The sequence below is a fragment of the Sphaerodactylus townsendi genome, linkage group LG09 (genome assembly GCF_021028975.2).
Source record: "Sphaerodactylus townsendi isolate TG3544 linkage group LG09, MPM_Stown_v2.3, whole genome shotgun sequence".
In the NCBI taxonomy this organism is placed as follows: domain Eukaryota; kingdom Metazoa; phylum Chordata; class Lepidosauria; order Squamata; family Sphaerodactylidae; genus Sphaerodactylus; species Sphaerodactylus townsendi.
The window spans coordinates 18,526,171-18,547,082 of NC_059433.1; the positions used below are offsets into that span (position 1 = coordinate 18,526,171).

A 20,912-nucleotide genomic window follows, 5' to 3' on the forward strand; every position below is an offset into this window, starting at 1 on the left:
AAAGACACTTGGTTGCTCTGTTGACCTGTAACCCCCGGGCAGGCAGAGTTGCTTTCCTGAAATACGATTCACTTAAGGCATATTAATCTTTCCTTACTGGTTGCTGAGTAATTTTGTGAGAGTAAAAAAGGCATCTATGCTCAGGTTTCAAGTCTGTCATTCTCTCCTATCTACAAAGATGGAAATAATCAGATATACAAACTAGAGCAGTGGTGGCGAACCTATGGCATGCCAGATGTTCATGGACTACAATTCCCATCAGCCCCAATTGGCCATTCTGGCAGGGGGATGATGGGAATTGTAGTCCATGAACATCTGGAGTACCATAGGTTCGCCACCACGGAACTACAGCATCATGAGGCTGCATTATGCAGTATTAGTATGTTGCTTAGTAGTAATTTGCTTAGCACTGTAAATGAACCAAATTTATTTTCCTTTCTGGCAATCCCTTCTCCTTAATATTGCACCAGCACATGAACACTACGATGATAATATCTTTGGAAGAATACTTCAAAAGAGCTCACGGCCAGAATCAACTGGCTGTTGTAGGTTTTCTCTGAGAAACGCCTGTTACTGTGAAGTGTCTGTGAAAATGCCAACCATAGATGTGGGTGAAACGTTAGGAGGAAAAACTACCAGACCACGACGCCACACAGCCTGGAAAACCCACAGCAGCCAGTCTTTGAAGTGATTTCCATAAATAGCTGGAATCACAGTTTTTTGGTAATCTGCAAGCATTTCATGTCTTTACAGTAATAAACATTAGGGGGCATTTTGGTGCAAAATGGTTTCATTCTCTTTCTCAGTAGGGGGTCATAAGGGCTAGTACATGTTTTGGGATTGATTTAAGTAAATTGGTAGTTTGCTTTCTGCCATACAAAGCAGTGTGTATTAAGAGCATTTTTAAAAGCGCTCAATTTGTCAAAATAATTATTGCGTTAAAGGCACTCTTTGGAAGAATGTCTTCTTTTTCTAACTGTCCTATGCACTTTAAAAAATTAATAGATTTGCTTTAGCCATAGTCAGTTTGGATGGCTAGAGCCAATTTTAACTATAATTCTTTCATCATGCTCTGAACATATCATTCTGGGGCGGTGTGTTCACATACTAATCTTGCACATTTTTATATATCTGTGGTTAATGTGGACTTCTGAATGGATTATATCTGAACTGGCCCCTTACTGTCGTTCATTTTATGGATTGTATTTGTATATGCAGATTTAACTGTATTTGTATATGTAGATTTAATTTTTGTATATGTAGAAAATATTTTTTTATGAAATGAAGTTGTACTCAGAATGTCATTCTGTTCTTTTAACTCTGATTCAAATCTGTAGTCCATGAACATCTGGAGTACCATAGGTTCAAATGTAATGTGCATGTTATCAGAGGCATACGGCCTATAAGGACATGGGGTCACCTGTCAGTCCTTTCAATCACGCCTTTCAATCACATGACAAAACGGCATGCGGCCCAGCTGCACGCCTCCGAGCCCAGCCTCCGTTTTGCCCCTTGTCTATTCTGTCATATTATTATCAGCAATCCCATTACAGCATAGGTGTCAAACTCGTGGCCCTCCAGATGTTATGGACTACAATTCCCAGCATCCCCTGCCAGCATGATCAGTGTTCATGCAGGGGATGATGGGAACTGTAGTCCATAACATCTGGAGGGCCGCAAGTTTGACACCTGTGCATTAGAAGTTCAAATCCCAGTACATTTCCCAGCAACAAGGGAGGCATTCCCAACATAGTGAAAAGGGGAAATGGGGGCCCAATCCCTTACGGATCCAACACCTGGGGAAAGCAGGTGGCATGACTACAGGGTACTGAATGTCATTTTCTTGACAGATTGACAAGTGTTCCAGAACCAGTGGTTTTCAATAGTCTGGTCACCATTTGCTTTTTGAATTTGTCCCTCTCCTTCCATATTTTCTTCACTTCCTTCTATATTTTCCTCCCCTTTTACTAGCAGCCAAGGTTTCCATGCTGCTGCAGAAAGGGGGCATCAGTCAATTTTGTCCACCTTTTTCTGTAAAAGGATTTTATTCTAGATATTTTTTCACAGATCTTTGCTTTGACCTTCCATCTTGCTTTAGGGTACAAAAATGTTCTTTTCCAATTAGGAATAATTATTAGGTAGCACAAATTTTCCAGATGTGTAACATACCCCAAATCTTTGTAAAAGTGACACCTGTTTTTCATTAGAACTGCATATACAAGTGTGAATAGAATAGAGGCCTTGCAGGTTTCCCCTGCAGCCAGTTAAATAGTGCTGGGATTTTAAAAAGTTACTCTTTCTCTCTTACTTCCCTATACTACAAACAGCCCAAGAAACTGCAGATATTTTTCAGTCTTTTCTTACTGAATGTAAATGAACATTATTCAAGCCAGTGTTTCCCAACCTTTTCGAGGTCAGGGTACCCTTGACCTCACTCTTCATATCTCACGGTACCCCTGCTGCCACCCTCCACCTTCCCCTCCCATTGCCCCTGCTTGCCACACCCACCACCTTCCCATCCCAGGGTGAAGGGAAGCACTGGGGGTGGTGGTGGCTGCTGACCTTGTGGCAGGCCCTGCCCCATGGGCCAGCTCCATGTCTTTGCTGGCGCCGGTGGGAGACACCCCAAAATGAGGGGGCGGGGCGGTAGTGTTGCCGCGGTACCCCTGGGACATGCTCACGGCACCCCAGGGTACCACGGAACCCTGGTTGAGAATGGCTGATTTAAGCTCTTCTATTGCTTTTCTAAAATCCCCAGCATAACTGAATGCAACTTGACAACTTAGAAAACAGCCTGACTCGAATCAAATTAAAATTGCAAGACCTTCTTCTTCCATTGCCAAATTAAGATGCAGCTAATATTCAGACAAGAACTTAACATCATGTCCTCACTCAGCAAAATCTGCTTTCCCTTTTCTTTATTCATATCTTTTCAAAATCTATTCTGAGGAATTTTGTGTCCCTCAAAAATAGTATATTGCATCGTGAGTGTTGCTGAGTCCTGGCGGAAGTGTTATTTTATTAGCCCTCATTTTGAGGATGCAGCCATTTACAGAAATGTTTGGTGGACATTTATACCTATGATTTTGTTAGTATTGTGAACTGTTGCTGCCTTTAGCTCATACCATCACAAATACTGCTCAGAGACTCCGTGAAATGGTTTCCTTACGCTCTGTGGCAGGTAACACAACACATGTTTTCCCCTTTGGCTCTTACCTCTGGAAAAGAGACTTCAAATGTTGCTGATCTCACATGTTTTACAGCTAACAACAAAGGGGTACCAAACGCTGGTTTTACTTACGGGACATATAACCCAACTGAAAAAGGATTTTCAAATTATGGTACAATGGAAACGAAAAAATCAATTCGAACAGCAGTGGGAACAACTATATCAAGCCACTTTAACAAATAACATTAAGCAATTCTGGCAGATCATAAATAGAAGGGCCCAAACGTGCATCCAGTTGCCCCATATTTCACTAGACCGATGGTTCAGTTATTTTTCTAATCTGTTCAAGGCTAGCCTAACTGAATACCCTGATTCCACTCTGGTCACTCAGAGGAGCTACTCAGGATTGGTCCCTGAGGTTAACTCTCATGAGTAAACTAATTCAGTGGTTTGAAAAGCTGTAAGGCCCCAGGTCCCGATGCAATAATACTAGAAATACTTAAACTCACCCGAGTGGTGGGCTACAACTCTGGCTTCCTCTTATTTACCTTAATGAATAACACGGGCCGTGATCCCAAAGATACATGCCTATAGTTGTCCTAATCTACAAAAGGGATTTTACTAATCCTTTAAAACTATCATTTCTATAAGCCTATTATCTGTAATTGGCAAACTATATGCAAAACTACTCTTAGAGAGAGTGGAAGATTGGGTCAAGTAAGTAGAAGTATTAGGACCGGAGCAAATCTGATCTACTAAAAATAAATCAACACTGGATCATGTAACAGTTTTAGGCACACTTAGCTAACAAAAGTATAAACTCATAATAACTGTGAACTGTTTGCAGCCTCTGGATTTAAAAGGCATTTGACCTGCTATCTAGAGCCCTACTGTGGAGAAAATTGACGGCGCTACACATGGACTCCTAGACTACTGCTCTTTTATAAAACAGCTAAGCACACTTGCACTAGCTGCAGAATAAGAGCTGCAACAAAAAGGACCGCTTACAGAAAATATCATCACAACCAGAGGGGTCAAACAAGGCTGTACACATTGGGTCCCCACTTGTTCAATATATTCCTTTGAAGTGATCTAGTGCCAACCCTCCAGAAGGCCAATGGGCATGTTCCCAAATCCAAGCACTCAAACACGCGTCTAAGCATTGCATGCTGACCTATTAATTGTTCTTCCTTCCTACACTCAAAGTTGGTCCTACCTTACCTCTCTTTAAAATTGCTGTGCTGAATATTGTAAGAGGAACGAATCCGGTAATTAACTATGAAACTAAAATATTGGTCTTCGCTTAGAAGACCCCTAGTCACATGGACCATCACAATAGACCCATAACAAGTTAACCAGTTCCAAATATTTGGGGCATAACCTTACTAGCAACCCAATTGGGCAGTATATAGAAATTAGCACTCGCAGCCAACAAATATGCCCTAGCACCAGCCGCTTTTCACTGTGGGCCACTATATATACCCATCCGTGATTGAAGGTGCTCCAATGCTAAATGCCTTGGGGCTCCTCTATGGAGCAATTCCATTTGACTGGAGCTATAAACAGTAAAACAAACATGCCTATCCCGCTTCCATGGGCCAGTCAAACAGCCTGCTACCCATGCTGAACTCAAGTAAATATCATATGCCACGCATGGCCTGGAGCTGAGAACTGTCAGATAATTGGCTACGTGATCCACTCATCTGCTGCAGGATCACTCCAGTTTGTTACACCCTATGCTTTCCTAATTATGCAAAATTTGTGTATTGAAACTAGCTGAGGGAAAAATCACACTCTTGGCTTTCATTAGAGTCAGTAGTCCCCTTTCCCCTACTGTAGAAGCATATAGCCGCTTGAAAACTGGGCCATTAGGAACAAGAGTATCGGATATGATAAATAGCTGCTAGGAAAACGTCTCCTGGACCCTGCTTTATTCCAATTGAACAAGGACACATGGCCACTATTTAAGCAGTGGATCACCAACCCTAAATTAAGCAAGAGCTTTAACACTGGCCAGGATTCAATCTAATGCCTTCTATGCTGCTCTATGGCAGATATCAACAAATTGATAAACAGAGGAGGCTATGTCCATGCACATGGGTCAGGGTGGAGAGACTCATCATACCCTCTTTCATTGTGTAAGGTTTGCAAAAATCAGAATGTCACAATCTGCACTTATCCCATTTCTGTATAACAATCTAACTGATGCTCTTAAGATACCTATGCTTTTGAACAACATGGATCCCACAGGAGAATGTGCAAAATTTCTGCTAACAATAATAGACGTAAGTCTAGATGAATACCCAACCAAATGGTCTATGCATTACGACCCTGCTACATAGCCAGCAGTAATTTTCTAGCTCTGCTGCATCCATGACGCTTGCTGAGCTAACTTTATTAGCTGAATGTCCTATATTAAGCAGAAGGACCATGTATATATTTTAGCATTTAGGTATCTTTAGTACCAAAGTGTCTATAATTGTGAGCAATAATGGGCAAATTTTGTATGCTGATTTTGTATAAGGTTTCCATTTTATGCCAACAGTTGGCCTCTGTGACTACTTCTACGGACAGATATCGTAACGCTACTCGTAGAAAAAAAACTACCATATTTCATAAAATTCTGAGGTTCTACCGCCTTGTTTTTGAGAACACAGTTCTAAGCAATCCTTTTTTTCTTTTTATTCCCTTAGAGGCGAGAGATTCTGTCTCCCTTCTCCCCCACCCGAAGGGATTCTGGCAGCAAATAATCAGTTCAAATTAATTATCTTATTAAACACGAGTGTCTGTGGGTAGATTTTGGGCTGACATTTGTTTCACATTGCTGCTTGATAAGCGTGGATTGGTCCATTAGTTTCTCCGGAGAGGAAGAAAAGTGGGTCATTTAATTACATAAAACCTGATCAGAGAGCTGCTCTACATTTGTGTCGAGCAAACCAGAGCTCTCTGTGAGGTACAGGTATCACAAAGTATGTTCTGTACAGTATCTAGCCACGTATTAATGATTAGTCATGACAACCAAACCAATCTGGAGCGAATCTGTGCTGTGCAGCAGAGGAGCTAATGTGGCTGCTGACATTCGTAACGGTATTGGTCAAATGAGCAAGAGGTGGCCCCGAGTCTTGAAAATGAGCGGAAATGTTTAATTTTATTCCAGTTACATTCTACAACGTAAACTTGGATAGGTTGTTGGCTGGTCTTGTGGGAAAAGGGAAGGGGGCCCATTGTTTCTAGGGCTGTAGAGAAAAGGGACAAAAAAGAAGAAGAGTTGGATTTATATCCCCCCTTTCTCTCCTATAGGAGACTCAAAGGGGCTTATAAACTCCTTTCCCTTCCCCCCTCACAACAAACACCCTGTGAGGTAGGTGGGGCTGAGAGAGCTCAGAAGAACTGTGACTAGCCCAAGGTCAGCCAACTGGCGTGTGTGGGAGTGTACAGGCTAATCTGAATTCCCCAGATAAACCTCCACAGCTCAGGCTGCAGAGCGGGGAATCAAACCCGGTTCCTCCAGATTAAAGTACACCTGCTCTTAACCACTACGCCACTGCTGCTCCATAAATCCAAAGAAAGGATTTATGTTGAGCCTCATTGTTCAAGAGAGACCCTGCAAACAAGCACTTGTTATCATAAGGTGATAGATAAAGTAATCCACTTAATCAGGTTTAAATATTAACCCTTCTTCAGAACTGCGGATGGAAATTGACCCCTTTGGCATATTCCATACGAATACATAAAAATCCTCCGACTGGTGCAGCGTCATGTTCAGAGGAGTTCAGTGCTAGAAAGGGGCATTAAGGTAAGAAGAGAGATAACAGTAAATCTAGATGTTATGGCTACAAAGGCTCCTCTACTCATGAGTAACACTCACAGAGCCACGTGGGTGAAACTGCAGTATATTGGTGCATTCAACAACACAGTCCTTCAAAAAATATACTCCACATATCAGCATAAATAGTCCAAATAATCTAAGGACGAGCCCCCTGGTTCTATGCCCATTTCCACTTCCTCGGTGTTGATATTTATAACATGCCCACAGTCTTTTGGGATCACAACGCTCTTCAGTCTATTAAAGTTCAAGCCATATGCTTACAAGACTAGCATTTAAAATCTGTTTTATAAAATATAATTAGTATTCTATAAATACTCATAAACAGATCATGTATAAAAACAAATAAAATATATTATGGAGTATGTAAATAAGCCATAATCATAACTTACAAGTTTCTGTTAAACTCCATTAATTCTTACAACGTGTGTCCCTGTGTATGAATAGGAGTTCACTCGCACGGTGTTCCTTTACACAGACTTAGAAATATATCTTTGCACATTAAGACTTGGAAGACCCAATGTTACCTTGTGACATTTTCCTTAAAGGATCTAAGTGGTGTATAACTTGTTGGTGTCACATAAGTTTTAAAGGAGCCTGCCTGTTGCCAGTGTGCACAGCTCATTCCAGGGGAAACAAAACATGCTCAATTAAAAGGAAAAGCAAATACTCAAGATTTTATACAAAGCGGGAAAAATCAACAGCCATATTAAGACTCCATGTTGGAAAAATTCTTAATCTGAAAATCCAGTTTGCCTTGATCTGTTATCAGTGGTGAATCTAGGGGGGGAGGGCGGAGGGGGCAGATGACTCAGGCGCCATTCACCTGGTCAAGTGGGGAGTGCATTTTGGCCACCTGTCCCTCCTTTCCCCACCCCCACCTCCTGGCCGAACTCCCCCAGCCCCCTTCCCCTCCCCACAACAGATGTCTGTTGTGGGGGAAGGAGAGCAATTGTAAGCCACTTTGATATTTATTAAAGGTGGATAAAAGCAGGGTATAAAAGCCAACTCTTCTTCTTCCTCAGTTGTCCATCTCCCTGTTTAAACTGCAATAGGCGTCTAGCCCTTTTTAGAGAAATAATTCCCTGTGGGGACAGATTCCATTTGCTGAAGGTTTCCTAGTACCGTTGTGGCCCTGAAAGCAGCAATACCAGCCCCTTCAGAAGGCATTGGAGCAGTAGGTTTGGTTTCCTTTTGTTCAGCTTGCCTCATTCCAGAGAATATTACAAATAGTGATGTCTGTAAGTATTGTTGATTGCTTCCTAAGCGTCAAGGTCAAGCCAGACAGATTTTGGAAATTCTGTGATGGGCATTTCCAGTAATTTTATGTGCAGTTACCAAACTAGGGGGGAGCTTGATTCTGGTTGGCACAACAGTGCAAGAAAAGGATGGGAGGAGGGTAGGATTGGCCCACCACTATTTTCCTGATCTGATATGGCCCTGGTGAGCTGATATTTGCTCCGCTGGAGAAACATCTAGGTACTAATATGGATACTTGTGTACCAACATGGCAAATATTAGATGCCTTATTTCAGACTGGAACGGTGCCTTGGCAGAAGACTCAAAAGCCACCTTCCTTCACCATGATAACCATCAGAATCAGACCCCCATGGATCTGATAACTGCATTTTTAAAAGATCGGAGCTCCGATCACGAAGCTTCTCGTGCGTTGCCTTGTTTCTCCCTCACTGCAGGGATCAACTCGTATCTAGGCTGTCCCACTTTAGGCTTGCGTGTTGGAATTCTCCTCTTTAGAAGAAAAGTAACTGCCCATAGAAGTGTAAAATGTTAAGAAGAATGCTAAGGTTCAAGTCGCCTGGCTTGCTAAGCGGTCATAATAGCTTTGTTTTTGAAACGTGGAGCTTTCCATCACGTGAGGCCTGAAGAGGTTTATCAGAGGTCTGTCAGTCGCATGAGAACTAGGCCTTTAGCAAAAATAGCCTGTCACCAGCGGGTCCTAACCATTTTGTCTCTTTCCTCCTTTTCGCTTCCTGCCGCGTGTGGCTTTCGTGGACGACCAGGAGGCTGCGAGCTAGATTTGGCCTGCTTTTTCCAGCTGATCAACGAAATGGGGGGCATGCAGCAAGTGACTGACCTCAAGAAATGGAATAAACTGGCAGACCTGCTGCGAATCCCTAAAACTGCGCAGGACAGGTTAGCGAAACTGCAGGAGGCCTATTGCCAGTACTTGCTGTCCTATGACTCCCTGTCTGCTGAGGAGCACAAGAGACTGGAGAAGGAAGTTCTCGGTGAAAAGGAGACCCTGGAAAAGCGGAAAGGTCCTCTGGAGGTCCATTTGGACAACAACTACGAATTCCAGTCTCTGCCTCGTTACGAGCCCAAAAACGGACTCATCAATGGCGTGGTTCATAAAAACGGCTTCCGGAACAAGGCGAAAGAAGTCGAAGTCCCACCGAAAACGGGCAGACGGCGACTCTTCTCTCAGGAAAAAGAGACCGTGAAGGAAGAAGAGGAAGACAAAGATATTCTTAGTGACCTCCACAAATGTGTATATAAGGTAAGCCGAACCCTTGCCTTTGGGGCCTCGCTTAGAAAAGGAAACTTGAACTGCACACTGTTTTCCCTCACGGTGCCAGGTCTGATTTAGTGCAAACGGTGGTTTGGAACGCTCATTCCTCCTGACACTGAGCACATCCATTTGCAAAGGAATGTTGACTTCTCCACTCAATTTGATTTGGCAGCCTTCTCCACTATTAAGGAGGAATTGGCACTGCTGCTCGCTGTGTGGACCATTTACATATAGGTGAAGAAATGAATCTTTAAGTGGAGGCTGGAAAATGAGGAGGAGTCGTAGAGAGATGAGTGGGAAATGGAAATGCAGGTTTGAGTTACTCTGGGGAATTCTCCATGGGTAGCTGTGAGGATAGGTGCAGAGGTGTCCATATCTCTGAGGGAAAGCTTGATGTTCGATGGATTCATAATTCCCACTCAGCCCTTGCTTGGGCCATTTGCTTGCACAGCAGGGGGCTGATGGGAATTGTCGTTCATGAACATCTGAAGCATTAAAGTTGGACACCCTAATATAGTGCATTTCCATTGCACTTCTTTCTTCCATTACATTGAAATAATTACCATAATGATAATTTTTTAAAAAAATATATCAGATATTATTTGGAAAGCTTTTCCTGCTGAAATTAGTTGATTTTGTTGGGCCTTTGCAGAAGTTGTCTGTCTTTGAGAATGGAGGTCCCCATATGCTGCTTCTGCAGTGCCAGCTTTTATTTATGTATGTTTCTGTCCTTCTCTTTCTCGACGGAAGAGAGTTTGGCAGTGTGCGCAAACCGATCATCATTTATCTTCTTGACGGTTGTAGGATGCAGGTTAGCAACGAAGGGTGTGGACTGGGGCCCCTTAGGAACTTCATTCCCAAATTGGGATTTTTAATTTACTTTTTCTTCTCCACAGTTGTAGCCATTGTACTGAACTAGCTCTCCCGTTGCTGGAGAATTATCAACCCAAGCAGTGCGTTTGGCTTGGGCATGCATCGTGGAGTTGTGGCCGAGCGTTGTTTTTAAACCTCACAAGAGTCCAGACCGAGGGGAGAATCCAGCACTCCCCCTTCTCACAAACTACCTTTAAATTTTTTTGTTTTTCTTTTATTAAATAATGGGTTGAAATACCCTGTTTCCCCGAATATAAGACATCCCCTGAAAATAAGACGTAGTAATAGAGGTTTTGCTGAAGTGTGAAATATAAGGCATCCCCCGAAAGTAAGACATAGCAAAGTTTTTGTTTGGAAGCATGCCCAACGAACAGAGCACAGAAAAATAAGACATCCCCTGAAAATAAGACATAGAGTATCTTTGGGAGCAAAAATTAATATAAGACACTGTCTTATTTTTGGGGAAACACAGTAGGCACTGTATCACCACTTCAGATGTATCAGGTTTTTTGATGTTTGTTTGGTCTTATTGCAGAATCGATTATCCCATTACTTGGTACCTTCTTTACATCTGTTTCCCAACAGTACGGGTAACTTAGAAGAAACGGGATATAGTGCTGGAGACCCTGCATAATGGGCCATCCAGTTTCCAAAGGGTTTATCTCTTCATCGAGGAGAAGTTAGGAGGAGAGCAGTGAAGAGGCAGAGAGAGAGAGAGCACTCTTGTGAAACCACTACACCCTGTTACAAAATGATCATAAACATGACAGCCATTTGTAATAATACTTTTTTGAAAGGTCCCTCCCTGCAGGTCAAAAAAGAGAGCAGCCTGGGGAAATGTTCCATTGTATTTGGTCGAAGGCTTTCACAGCTTTGAATCACTGGTGTGCTGTGTGGCTTCCTGGGCTGTATGGGTCGGTGGTTCTAGCAGCATTCTCTCCTCCTGAGGATCCTCTGGAAAGATGCCAGAAACTTGGCCAGATGCAGGCTTAAAACGCCATGAGAGAGAATGCTGGCTAGACAAATAACTTCAGCCATACAGCCCGGAAACCACACAGCACCCCAATGGGGGAAATGCCTGCAGTGATTGTGACTCTCTTGTAATTTCTGGTGACTTTATTATTTGGTTCTTTAAATTGTGAAGCCGGCTTCTGCCTTACCTGTCCAGTAGTTCATGTGGCAAACCGGGCAGAGTTGTGCAGGCTCCCCTGGTTCCACCCCTCGCTGTTGCTTGGTTCCTGCTGAACGTCCTTGAAGTTAATTTATGCTGTAATTTTAAATGTGACTGGCAGGCTTTAGTCCAGGGGTCTGCAACCTGCGGCTCTCCAGATGTTCATGGATTGGCCATGGTGGCATGGGGCTGGGATGTGGGAATCTTGCTTGTAGTCCTAGTGGAACATCTGAGAGAGGCTGCAGGTGGGGCTGTAGACTCCATACTTCTTTAGCTCCAAGCCAGGGCTTCTAAGTCCGGCCATATAGTTTGGCTCCCTCCCTCCCTTTAGATCTCATGGTCTTCTTCTATTAAGCTTTTGGGAAATTTGTGATTGTTTTCAGTTGCAGCTGTAAATGTTGTCTCTTTCACGAAAATCTGATGCTTCTCCCAGGGGTTGTCTAGGACTGGAGTCATGGTACAGTCCTGGGCAGAGTTCCTCGAGTGTAAATCCAGGGGGCTTCAGCTGGAGTAGCTTAGCACAGCATTGCACTGTTAATTTCTCACTTCTTCTTTGGTTAAAAAAAAAAGGAGTGGGCATGTTGCAGGAGTCGTATACAGGCCACCGTAGTTCTGTTTTCTTTGGCTAAACTCATTTATGCAGAAGATGAGCTGCATCTACAATATAAAACATATAAATAATGAATAATCCAGTCACATCTTCAACCATAAGTAAACAATCCATGCCCTTACAACGAGAGAATACAAAACAAATTGAAATTGACAGGGGGGAGGGCTTTTAGTCTGTAGCAGCCAAAATATCCAGTAATTTTGCAGTAACTTAAGCAAGGCTGTGGTGTTCCTTTTCCTGCTTGTCAGTCAGTCAGCCTCCCTCCATCTTGCTGGGCTCCCTGTGGCTCCATGGCTTCAGAATGGGAAAAGGAGGCCGGACATCTGCTCTCCCAACCTCACAGAATTATAGATTTGGAAGGGGCCGTACAAGACATCTAGTTCAACCCCCTGCTCAATGCAGGAGAGGGGTGTCCTAGTCTGGCCCTCCAGGAGCAGCAGTGGCATAGTGGCCAAGAGCAGTGGCTAAGAGCAGGTGCACTCTGATCTGGAGGAACCGGGTTTGATTCCCAGCTCTGCCGCTTGAGTTGTGAAGGCTTATCTGAGGAATTCAGATTAGCCTGTACACTCCCACACATGCCAGCTGGGTGACCTTGGGCGAGTCACAGCTTCTCAGAGCTCTCTCAGCCCCACCTACCTCACAGGGTGTTTGTTGTGAGGGGGGAAGGGCAAGGAGATTGTAAGCCCCTTTGAGTCTCCTACAGGAGAGAAAGGGGGGATATAAATCCAAACTCTTCTTCTTCTTCTTCTTCTTCTTCTTCTAGATGTTCATGGACTACAATTCCCATCAGCCCCAGGGGAATTGTAGTCCATGAACATCTGGAGGGCCAGACTTAGACACCCTTGCTCTAGCATCCCTGACCAGTGTTGGTCCATCTGCTGCCTGAAGTCTACCAGTGAGGGGGAGCTCACCACTTCCCTAGTTAGCCGATTCCACTGTTGCACAGCTCTTAACTGTAAACAAAATGCTTTTAATATCCAGCTGTACCTTCTTAAACCCATTATTGCAAGTCCTATCCTCTGCTGCCAACAGGAGCATCTCCCTGCCCTCCTCTAAGTGATAGCTTTCAAATATTTAAAGAGAGCAATCACGTCCCCCCTCAGCCTCCTCTTCTCCAAACTAAACTCTTCTCTGCACCCATTCCGTTCTGTTCCACACCCTTTTTGAAGTGAGGCCTCTAGAACTGTACACAGTGCTGCAGGTGAGGCCTAACCAGTGCATATTGCATGACTATGACATCTTGCAATTTGGATGTTATTCCTCTGTTGATACAGTCCAAGATCACATTAGAGTTTTTGTTGCTGCATCACACTGGCTGCTCATATTTAACAGGTGGTCCACCCATACCCAAAGATCTTGTTCATACACACAGCCACCCAAAAGGGTATCCTCCAACCAGGATCTGTGTTCCTCATTTTCGTTTCTCAGATCTAGAACTTGGCACCTATCCTTGTTGAATTGCATCTTGTTCACAGCCGCCCACTTTTCCAGGATACTCCGATCTCATTGAATTCTATCTCGGTCTTCTGGTGTGTTTCGCTGCTGCTCCTCCCAATTAGGTGCCGCCTGCAAATGTAATGAGCAGCCTCTCCACACCCACCTACCCCCCATCCAGATCATTTAGTCCAGCATTCTGTTTCACATAGTGACTAACCCAGTGGTGGCGAACCTATGGCATGGGTGTCAGAGGTGGCACTCAGAGCCCTCTCTGTGGGCACGCACGAACAGAGTGCCCCCCCCCCCACATCTAGGCTGGCCTGGGCCACTGGGCTCGATTATTAGCACTAACCCTAAGACCTAGTTTTGGGGAAGCAGTGTAGGTAACCCTGTTAAGCACTGTTAAATCCCACTGATTTTCATGCAAAGAACTAAAGCACAACCCTTTACCCGGGAGTAAGCTTGGTTGCTGGCAATGGGTCTTGCTTCTGAGTATACCCTCCTAGGGTCGTGATTCACCCTTTGGAAGAGTTGCACTGTTGCTTCAAAGCAAAGCCACCAAGCTTACTCCCGAGTAACGCATGCCTCGGAGCCAACTGTTTTTTTCTAAACTAAAACCTCAGTATTCAGGTTAAATTGCTGTGTTGGCACTTTGCAATAAATAAGTGGGTTTTGGGTTGCAGTTTGGGCACTCGGTCTCGAAAAGGTTCGCCACCACTGGACTAACCCAATGGGGTACCCAACATCGTGCCCAGTGTCTGTCTTCCTTCAGACAGAACTCAGACTGACTGGCCTGTAGTTTCCTGACTCCTTTTCTTTTCTTTATTTTCCTTTTGTATTTTATTGGGTTTGCTATCCCGCCCTTTCCCAGCCAAAGCTGGGCTCAGGGCTGCTCACGCACATGATAATAAGACTTATACAAATTCCATATAGAATCTAGCAAGCAAATAAAAACAATAACATTATAACCTCCATACCCTTTCACCTCCACACCCGTACACTTTCCTGGTGCCTGTCACATGTTTGTAGGAAATGGGCGGGACCAGGTAGGGCTTTTGCCCAGCAAGTCTCCTGATTGACTGTTGGAGATATGATTGACTGTATAGATTTTGCTTTGGCAGCAGCTGCCACCACAGCACAAAGTTCTATGCTGTGTTATTGAAGTTAAACTGTGGCAAGCATTTTGTGGCTGGCTCCACCTCCTGAGGCAGCCATTTTGTTGCTGTAACTACTATGCCATGTCAGAATTCCAAATGTATCCACAAACCCAAATAAGTTGGGGGGGGAGGGGTCCCTATGCTAACCAGTTGCCCAAAAGGGCCAAAGAAACAAGGCACCGAGGTGGAGGCAGTGGTGGGATCAAAACATTTTAGTAACAGGTTCCCATGGTGGTGGGATTCAAACTGTGGCGTAGCGCCAATGGGGCTGGGCAGGGCACGATGGGGGCGTGACTGGGCATTCTGGGGGTGGGGCATTCCTGGGTGGGGCTGTGGCAAGGACGCAGCCGCTGCGCCGGTCCTTGGGCGGGAAACGAATGCACACAGGCGCAGGCTGCCACGCACGCCGGTGCACCTCCTGCTAGACTGCTTCAAGTTCTGCGTGCTACTGGTGAGAGGAGGGGCGTAACTAAGGCAAAAATCACGTGGCAAAATCACCAATTAGTAACCCCCTCTCGGCACACACAAATAATGAGTAACCTGCTCTCGGGAACCTGTGAGAACCTGCTGGATCCCACCTCTGGGTGGAGGTCTTCCCCTGCTGCCGCCTTCTATCAGTGCTTCTGCTCCTTCCAGTCCCCGGGGCTATTATCTGTTCCACAGAAAGATGATGGCAGGGTTGTATATTCCTCCGCCACAGAACAAAGCATGCTGGACCTTCTTTGTTGTAGAATGCTCCACCTGGGTCCTAGTGCCTGCCTAGCCCTGTTCTTCCTATCCATTTGAAAGTTAAAATACATTTTGGCACAAATGCTCTTGTATCAAAGTACCATGTTCAATAATGCACAAAATCATGGTTTTGACAAAGACAGCCTACAAAAATGAATGATAATTCTCATGTTCATTCGGGATTACATTCTAGCGCGGAAGCATACAATTTTCACAACCGTTGCACCTCATTTTTCTGTGGAACAGGAGATAATAGTCTTTAATGGATCTCTCGTTAATTTGGCCAACCCTGTTTTAAAGCTGTGTGTTCTTGTGGCCGTTGCTGCTTGCACTGACATTGAAGAACAGTTCGAGCAATCGCTTTGTGAAAGGAACGCGGGGGCGGTGGGTCAGAGCCCCAAACGGGGTCCTCCGTAGGGGTTTGCGGCAGTTCCTCAAGCTGCTGCTGTCGTTCTCTCTCTTCTCAAGTTTTGCCTCTGAGGTTGCGGTTGGCAGAGTCAGTGAAGCGTCCCCCTTCACGGAGCCATGTTAGGCCCTGCTAAGATGGAGTTGCTGAGGAGAAATTGCCTGGGAGTAGGTTTGGGTCTCTCTTGGGGAATTCTTTAATTTTCTAAATAGCTGCAAATTTCCAAATTGGTACTTTTTGCATGATTAATGCAAACACTTTTTGCCACTTTTTCCAAACACAGACAGCTTGCATATAGTAAAATTTTTATATCAAATCCAGCCAAGGAACTCATCTCTTCAGTATGTTTTTCAGACCTTTGTCTGATAACTGATACGTTAGAGCAAAAGCTGTGACTGAAAGGCACTTTAAGCCCAAGGGAAAACTTGAGGTTTTATTTCTAATAAATCTGATCTTTTAAAATAACGTAAAGGCTTTGGCCCCCGCTGTCACGTCTAAAAACAACCAGTTTTTGAGGAATTGTTTCTGCCTTGATCCGCCTAACTAAAATCCAGACGGCTGTTTCTCAGCTTTTGTAAGACTACTTTACTAGTTCTGAATTACAGGCACAAGTTTGACAGCCATTGAATAGCACTTTTCAAGGGTGTTTTTGTTAGGCTGCCCCAATAAACGGTTCACATGAACAATAAAAGATGGAGGAAATTGCTCATTTCTTTTAAAAGCAAGCAACTCTGGCATTTAAGAGAGTCTACGCCTCCCTCCTGAATTGGGCATTTTAATATGTTGTAATAGCTTACTTGCCTTGTGTTCATTTTTTAGCAAGACCCCTCCCTTTTTGTGTACAATTAGCCAAGCCAGGAATTTGACTCGATACAAATATTCATTTTCATCTAATTTTCTAATTGGCATAGTTTGCTCATAGCCAAAAAAATCATATATTGTCAACTCTACAGCTAGTTGTAATCAACTTTCAGTTCTTTGATTGGATGAGCATTCTTCCTCTCCTTGCAGGTGGCTCGTTTTCCATCCTGTAAAGCACAGGCGTCAAACTCGCGACCCTCCAGATGTTATGGACTACATTTTACACGCATAGGCATCAAACTCGCTACCCTCCAGATGTTATGGACTACAGTCCCCATCATCCCCCACCAGCACGATGCTGGCAGGGGATGATGGGAACTGTAGTCCATAACATCTGGAGGGCCGCGAGTTTGACGCCTATGCGTGTAAAATGTATTCGTAACAAGCGGAGAGGTCCAGAATAAAACAGGAACCCAGTTGTACTTTAAAGACTAACAAATTTATTCCAGCCTAAGATCAGGAGTCAGAGTTTACCTCATCAAGTGTGTTGGAGTATAAATCCATCAGGCCAGTGTTTTATACACAACAGAAAAGGGGTATGTGTATATTACAAAGAGGCAAAATAATAATAATATCAGGTCACTGTGTGTATATGCCGCTCCTGACTCTTGTTAAAATTTCAAACCTGGTATAGGAAGAATTGAGATAAGCTGCAGATACAGCGGAAGTTACAGAGATGTAGATGAAGTAATTAACAACTTTAAGGGGAATTGCAACCTAGTTGCTGGGTAGAAAATCAGGTTCATGTATTACAGAGGTCTGCAATATGCTAGCATCTTAGGTTGGTCTGTTCACTTGCATTCAAATCTTGAAACTGTGTTTCATTTAAAAAAAAACATTCTTGTCCTGTTTGCAGAATAAAGGGGGAGATTGTCATGATGGAGCCTTGAAGATAGAGGAATCGGAAGTCAAATAAAATGTATTCAATTACAATCAATGGAGCTTTATGTGTTGCACTGCAGTTCAGGGGCGGATCGAGGGGGAACTGCACCTGGGGTGTGCGCACGTCCTGTGCCTCTGCCACAGCACCGCCCGCCCCAGAACGCCCCCGGAATGCCTCGGCCACGCCCCCACTGCGGTGGCGCCCAGGGGCGTCGCACCCCCGCCTAGCCCCGTTGGTGCTACTCCGCTGCTGCAGTTTGTATGTTTCCTAATGAATACTCCGGCAGATTCTGCATGGGCCAAAAACAACAGTGTGAAAATGGTGTCAACCCTTTTACACCATTTTAAACCATTTGACACCGTTTTCACACTGTTTGGCCCAGGCGGAATCCGCCTCCCATTTATGGAGTTGAAAATCATACTTCAGACAGCTGTTCAGCTTTTGTGATAACCAGTAGGCTCGGAATGCCAATATGCCGTGATCTGATTGGCTGCTAATTTAAGCAGTAGCAGCAGTCAGAAGAGGAAAAGACCACTGATGAGTAATCTTGACGTTGGTCTCCACTCTCCCTAAGTTTCCATTTTCAGGGGAAGTGTTTATATTATTGCAACGTTCTGATGGGCAGTGGCTAAATATCAAATAAAATATTTTGACTTTTGGAACTCCCTGGTATTGGCATAAACAAGGCTGTTGATCATCTTATTTGGTTTTAAAAATTCCACCCAGCGAGAGGAAATTATCCTGACCTTTCCAATGCGCCTTCAGCCGTTTCGTGAAATCTTTGAGTAAATGTCATCATTGCTGACTTCGTATAACAGACATAACTTGACGTCTTATTGTGATTTCTGTTCCCACAGTTGAAATAGTATACCTGGGGAGGGGATTCCTTACCTTGCCATGACAACACAAAGCCAAACCCACGTGTGCCTAAGGGAAGCCCTTTTCCAGCATTTTCACACATGGTGTGATCAGCATTTGTTGGACAAGTTATTCAGAATACCCAGTTTCCACATATCATTGTGTCAAGCCTCTGAACCCTAGCACCAACCGACATGCCCCTATCCAGGGTCTGAGGAGCCCTTCCTCTGGCCTCAGACAGGGCCCCTGGGTGCAGCTGCACTTCAGTGACCCTTTCCCAAGGCTAACAGGTCCTGAGTCAGGTCATAGCTACACGGGAGCATCCTCCCCGGCCATCCAGGCCCTCAGCCTTTTTATTACCTCTCCCCAATTTGGGTTCCGACCCCGGTCCTTCTCCCTGGCTCTTTCCTCAGAGCCCTCAAGGACTTCCTTCCTTCCTTCCTTCCTTCCTTCCTTCCTTCTTCCTTCCTTCCTTCCTTCCTTCCTTCCTTCCTTCCTTCCTTCCTTCCTTCCTTCCTTCCTTCCTTCCTTCCTTCCTTCCTTCCTTCCTTCTTCCTTCCTTCCTTCCTTCCTTCCTTCCTTCCTTCCTTCCTTCCTTCCTTCCTTCCTTCCTTCCTTCCTCCCTCCCTCCCTCCCTCCCTCCCTCCCTCCCTCCCTCCCTCCCTCCCTCCCGCCCGGACTGGGCACTGCCTCTTCCTTGTTACTGCTCCAAGAGAGCAGAGGCCTCAGTTGGGCTTCTGGGTCTTCTCCAGACTCCTTGCTCAGGGCCTGGGCTTCTGGTGCTATGCTAGGTCGTACCTGGGGGTGGCCTGCCTTCCAGGTTTCTTCTGCCACTGTGCGGCCTTTGAGACCCAGGCAACTGCCGGCCTAGGGTGGGGTTCCCCCCTGCGAGCCCCCTTGCTTTGTGGGATCTGTCTTCTACCCTATACGCCCCTGGAGGCTGGGTATGTCTTTCTCCTGGGGCCCTCAAGGCCCTCCCCCAGGAGTCCAGGAGGGCAGTCCCCGGACACAATGCACTGGCTACCCCCACAACAAATAACAGGAATTGAACAAGAGGTACAGAGGAAAGACCGCCGGTCTTCGAGGCTTGTATGCCAACATTTTCTAGCCACTCATTTCCAATATTCCGTATTATTATCAGTTTGGGGAATACGTAGAAATACCAGTTACAATATTTTGTTCCCTTTTTCTTTTCGGTTCACAGGGAAGGTCTGTTTCGTTAACAGCCTTTTATCGAACAGCAAGGAATGTTATGAACATGTGCTTCAACAAGGAACCCACAGCGGCTGAAATAGAGGTGAGAAGTTCCCCCCTGAATATTAGCAAAAGGTGTTTAAACTGGCTACAGATAGCTGTTTACTTCTGCAAGTGAACAGATTTAGTCAAGTGGGAATGCTGTTGCACTGAGTAACACCAGGGGTCCAAGAAGACTGCACCTTTCCCAAAATCTAGGATACCTTTTTTGAGATGGAGTGACCTGAACTATACATAGTATTTCAAATGCAGCAACACCGTACACGTGTTTTCACTCCCTGCCCTAATAATCATTACAAAATTTGCTTTTTTGCTGCCGTGACATTTTCCTAGATTGCATTTGGATTTTATTATGTCTGTTTTTAGAAGTGTCCACCTCACCTTTCTCTCACTTACCGTAAATTGTCACTGACCAGCGGGACATTATAATAACAGCTCTGATACAACTATTTCAAATACAGCAGGGCAAGGCTGGCAGGGCAAGGCTGAGCTTTTCCCAAAGGGTGGAACTGAGCAGCCCTGGGTACATGCCGCTTGGCATAAGGAACAGCAGGAGCAGCAGTGGCGTAGGAGGTTAAGAGCTCGTGTATCTAATCTGGAGGGGCCAGGTTTGATTCCCAGCTCTGCCGTCTGAGCTGTGGAGGCTTATCTGGGGAATTCAGATTAGCCTGTACACTCCCACACACGCCAGCTGGGTGACCTTAGGCTAGTCACAGCTTCTTGGAGCTCTCGCAACCCCACCTACCTCACAGGGTGTTTGTTGTGAGGGGGGAAGGGCAAGGAGATTGTCAGCCCCTTTGAGTCTCCTGTAGGAGAGAAAGGGGGGATATAAATCCAAACTCATCCTCCTCCTCCTCCTCCTCCTCCTCCTCCTCCTCCTCCTCCTCTTCTTCTTCTTCTTCTTCTTCTTCTTCTTCTTCTTCTTCTTCTTCCACACCCCAAATCTCCGGGAATTTCTGAACCCAGAGTCGGCTGCCATAGTTGTTTCACTGCTGCCTATCCATGACCCTAGATCAGGGGTGTCCAACTCTGGCGCTTCAGATGTTCATGGACTACAATTCCCATCAGCCCCTGTTGCCATACCAGCAGGGGCTGATGGGAATTGTGGTCCATGAACATCTGAAGCGCCAGAGTTGGACACCCTTGCC

General features: G+C 45.0%; 1 protein-coding gene across 1 annotated transcript in view; it reads left to right on the forward strand.

The window, feature by feature from the left end:
- Positions 1-20,912, forward strand: part of JARID2 (jumonji and AT-rich interaction domain containing 2) — a 263,241-nt gene that overhangs the window by 222,695 nt on the left and 19,634 nt on the right. Inside the window, exons 8-9 of the mRNA XM_048507604.1 lie at positions 9,017-9,513; positions 19,715-19,807. Of these exons, the coding sequence (XP_048363561.1) occupies positions 9,017-9,513; positions 19,715-19,807 (590 nt within the window). The remainder of the gene's footprint in view (positions 1-9,016; positions 9,514-19,714; positions 19,808-20,912) is intronic.